This window comes from Lactuca saligna, chromosome 3 (assembly GCF_052625555.1).
Source record: "Lactuca saligna cultivar CGN05327 chromosome 3, ASM5262555v1, whole genome shotgun sequence".
In the NCBI taxonomy this organism is placed as follows: Eukaryota; Viridiplantae; Streptophyta; class Magnoliopsida; order Asterales; family Asteraceae; genus Lactuca; species Lactuca saligna.
This window is the reverse complement of record NC_136419.1, coordinates 53168536-53172629: the sequence shown is the minus strand read 5'-3', so window position 1 is coordinate 53172629 and position 4094 is coordinate 53168536. Positions and strand designations below refer to the sequence as shown.

Below are 4094 nucleotides of genomic sequence, written 5' to 3'. Positions count from 1 at the left end.
CAGTTTTTTTTATCATACACAACAATTTATGCATTATATAGTTGTATAGGACAATATTTTAAAGCGTCAATTATTTTGTATGAAGAAAAATTGTTGTGTACAAATCATCTTCTTTTCTGAATGTGTTATGTAATTTAATTATTTTGTGTATTTAATTAAGTTAAACATTAAAGATTTAAAGGTGTTTGTGTTTTGGAAAAAAAAAATTGACCGTTTATGTTTGTAGGTGGAAAATTATTTAAAGAAAAGATTGTTTTGCCTTTGAAGACAATAAAAAAAAGTGTTCTTGATCTCTTTTTTCAAAAAATAGAAAAACAACTTTTGATTTTGGAAGACATTTTCTAAGTTTCAAGTTCTAATCATATGTGATATATTTTTTTTTACCACCAATGTCGCTATCACTACCGCCACCACTACCACTACCACATCAGCCGCCACCAACACCACATGTCTTTTTTTTTTTTTATGAAAACTTTAAACATAACTGAAAATGGTATCTTTTCACCTTAGCCTAGATTTTTATAAAAGTTTTACTTGACATGTGAAAGTGAAATTTTACCTTCAAAATAAAAACTATAATCAAATTGTATACTCCACGCTCCTTTTGCAAATATTCTTTAACTTCAACAATAGATGTTTCATTAAATTAATTAGTCTTCTTGATTTGGTGTTTCAAAGGAAGGCAAAATGATAACTGCTAGTGGAGCAAGTACCATGGACTTGGTCTTTATAGTTTGTCTTCATCGGTAAAGGAGTATTTCATCAAAATTTCAGTCCACTTGTGTAAAAGACTTAGTTTTTTCTAATCGAAACTTCAAGTCAATTGCTGGTTTTCCACATGGTAAACCATCTTAATTTATTCATATTTCCTTGATGCTGTAAAAACACAAATAATCATGTGAAAGCTTATGTTATACCTTGATAGCTTTCTTCAAGTGGGTTATTTCCATTGATTCAGAGATACAACTTTACCGATTGGTCCAACAGTAGACTCATCCTAAGGTCAACTTCATGGTCTAATATTTCTGTCGGTAAAAAAGCACATAACTTTTTTATATGATGATGTGATATTGGAAATTTAAGAAAAAATTGTGTTAACTTCTAAAAATGTCTTATTCGTCGGTTTGGATTATGCCATTATGATCAGTTGAAAAGTATCAGACGTTGCATAAATGGGAACCACATATAATTTTCCAAATGATATTTTGGCGTTACAAAAGGGTTAAGGATGATTGGAGGAGAAGAGAAGGGTGACTCAAAAGTCTTGAAGGTCTTTTTCATAAAGAAGAAAATTACAAAAATGATTGGATTTCTATCCTTTTGGCTTTCACGTTGGGGCAATTAGCTGGGTCTTTGAGTGAGAAAGCTTATTAAATGTTTACAGACCACATACACCTAGAAAACACATACAATGGAGTCTCAAGAACACAGGTGATATATATAGTAAGTGTCTAACTACCTTTTTCTTGTTTAGACATTTGAAATGATTATCGTATTCTTTTTTGCGTCAGTTCTTCTCTCATGTCTACCTTTCCTTCACTCTGCTACAAACCACAACACTTCCATTCCTATCTGCCCAAAAAGTTTCACTTGCCCAAATTTGGAACCATTTAGTTACCCGTTTTATAACGCCAATGACACAAAGTGTGGGTTGATTAAGGTCAATTGTACTTCAAATGGTACAAATCTGGAATTCAGAGGAGAGTTATATGAGGTTGGTGGCAACTATAGATCTCCTTCTCGTCCATCCGTCCTGGTCCTTGTCCTTAACAAAAAGTTTGAAAAACTTGTAGATGATAAAAAGTGTGAGGCACTTGAGTATAATTTCACTTCTCCATTTCCTTTTTTGTATTCTACCAAAATCGAACCCTTCACCAATGTCTACAAATGCAGCAACAATACCAATCATGCTGATGAAATGGTTGCTTATTTTAACCAATCTACTTACAATAGATACAGCAAATGCAAACCATACAATTTCTATTATAAGTATAACATAAGTGATACAACATTTCCAAGTCATCTTCCACCTACATGTGAAATAATACAGCTACCAGTGAAACTGCAATGGAATACCACTAGAGTACCCGACAAAACCAACATATTTTCCGTTCTCGGTTTTCAATTCTCCATTAGATTTGAATTGTCAAGTTCCTGCGATAAATGTGGCAAGAAAGACGGACAGTGTCATGCCTCCAATGGACAGTTTCAGTGTTTAGGAGCCAAAAAAGGTACTTACACACTCTTTTTTTTTTTTTTTTTCCCTATTTCGGGGTACACCTGAGTTGATAGGTCTAACATATATAACTTATCTTTTGTTGTTTTCTTGCTACAGAAAACCCACTCGGAAAACTGAAACACATCCAAGGTAACTTACCTCTTTCATCCAATGCATTACTACTGAATATATAAATGCATACACACAGAATTTTACCTGAAGGTGATATATTTTCCTGCTCTAGTTCTTGCTGGATCTGCGTTCATCATCATCCTCTTTATTGTCATCTCCATAATCTGGTGTCGGTACAAGAACAGCCCTTTTTCCTATTTCTCATCAAAGGACAAATCACCACATGTTGAAGATGGTAGTATTTTCTTCGGTATCTCTGTTTTCTCCTATACGGAACTGGAAGATGCCACCCAGAATTTTGATCCATCTCTGGAACTAGGGAATGGAGGTTTTGGAGCTGTTTACTATGGAAAACTCCAAGATGGGAGAGAAGTTGCAGTGAAGAGACTTTACGAGCACAACTACAAACGAGTCCAACAATTTGTGAATGAGATTAGAATCCTCACCAGATTACGCCACCCCAACCTTGTGGTGCTCTATGGTTGCACCTCTCGACAAAGCCATGAACTTCTCCTTGTGTATGAATACATCCCCAATGGCACTGTTGCAGATCACCTCCATGGCAAACAAGCAAATTCAAGCTTGCTGACATGGCCGTTGAGGATGAACATAGCCATCGAAACTGCCAGAGCGTTAGTGTACCTTCATGCCTCTGAAATCATACACCGAGATGTCAAGACATGTAACATTCTTCTTGATCAGAATTTCAGTGTCAAGGTAGCAGATTTTGGGCTCTCAAGGCTCTTACCGAATGATGTCACTCATGTGTCTACAGCTCCTCAGGGAACCCCAGGATACGTGGATCCCCAATATCACCATTGTTACCAATTAACGGATAAGAGTGATGTTTACAGCTTTGGAGTGGTCTTGATTGAACTAATATCATCAATGGTGGCTGTCGATTTAAGTAGGTCACAAGATGAGATTAGTTTGGCTGATCTAGCTTTGAACAGGATACAAAGATGTGCGTTAGATCAATTGATAGACCCGGATCTAGGATCCGATTCAGATGCTGAAATCATGAGGATGATAACATCAGTGGCAGAGTTGGCTTTTCAGTGTTTACAGTATTATTCAGAAATGAGGCCTACGATGAGTGAGGTGCTGGATGTGTTGGAGGATATTCAAGCCCCAGGGAGAATTGATTCTATAAAACCGCCAACACCGTCTGAAACCAGTGATAAAACGGTTTTGTTGAAAGACTTCCTGCCTTCGCCAGTCTCCGTCACCGGTGAATGGCATAGCGAAAGCACCGTGTCAACTACACTAAGCATTAGATAGATTCCCAGTGAAGAGTCGTATCAGAACAAAGGATCATCATGTATATTCAGGAACAAAATATGGTTTCTGTTCTATTTCTCTCCATCGTTTCTATGCCCTAAATATGAAAGTTTTCATGTTATCAGCAAAAGGAATGTAAATAATATTAAGAAGCATCATTTGTTGGGTTCAAAGATTCTTCTATTCTTACACACACTTAGGTCAGACTATTTATTGCTGTGCCGTGCAACATTTGGTCATTCACAGCTGTTTTTTTTAGAAAACTTTTAACTTAAAAACTGTTGAGTGTGTGTTGCTTGGCGCATCAGTAGACCAATTGCTTCAACCATCTTCACATTTTACTTTAACTTACAGTCTGCAGACGTTGAAAAACAAACATATCTTTTATTAAATGTTGCAGCCGTTTGGTCCACATCTTCTGTTACAGAGGGTTGCAGAGGTGGTTCGCAGACTTCATGTATTT

General features: G+C 36.2%; 1 protein-coding gene across 1 annotated transcript; it reads left to right on the top strand.

Moving 5' to 3' along the window:
• The first annotated feature begins 1267 nt into the window (after window positions 1-1267).
• On the top strand, window positions 1268-3804 carry LOC145036564 (LEAF RUST 10 DISEASE-RESISTANCE LOCUS RECEPTOR-LIKE PROTEIN KINASE-like 1.1). The gene is made up of 3 exons (XM_078985025.1): window positions 1268-2231; window positions 2336-2368; window positions 2463-3804. Exons 1-3 carry the CDS (start codon window positions 1484-1486, stop codon window positions 3629-3631), a joined length of 1950 nt encoding a protein of 649 aa, XP_078841151.1. The 5' UTR covers window positions 1268-1483; the 3' UTR covers window positions 3632-3804.
• Window positions 3805-4094: the final 290 nt, after the last annotated feature.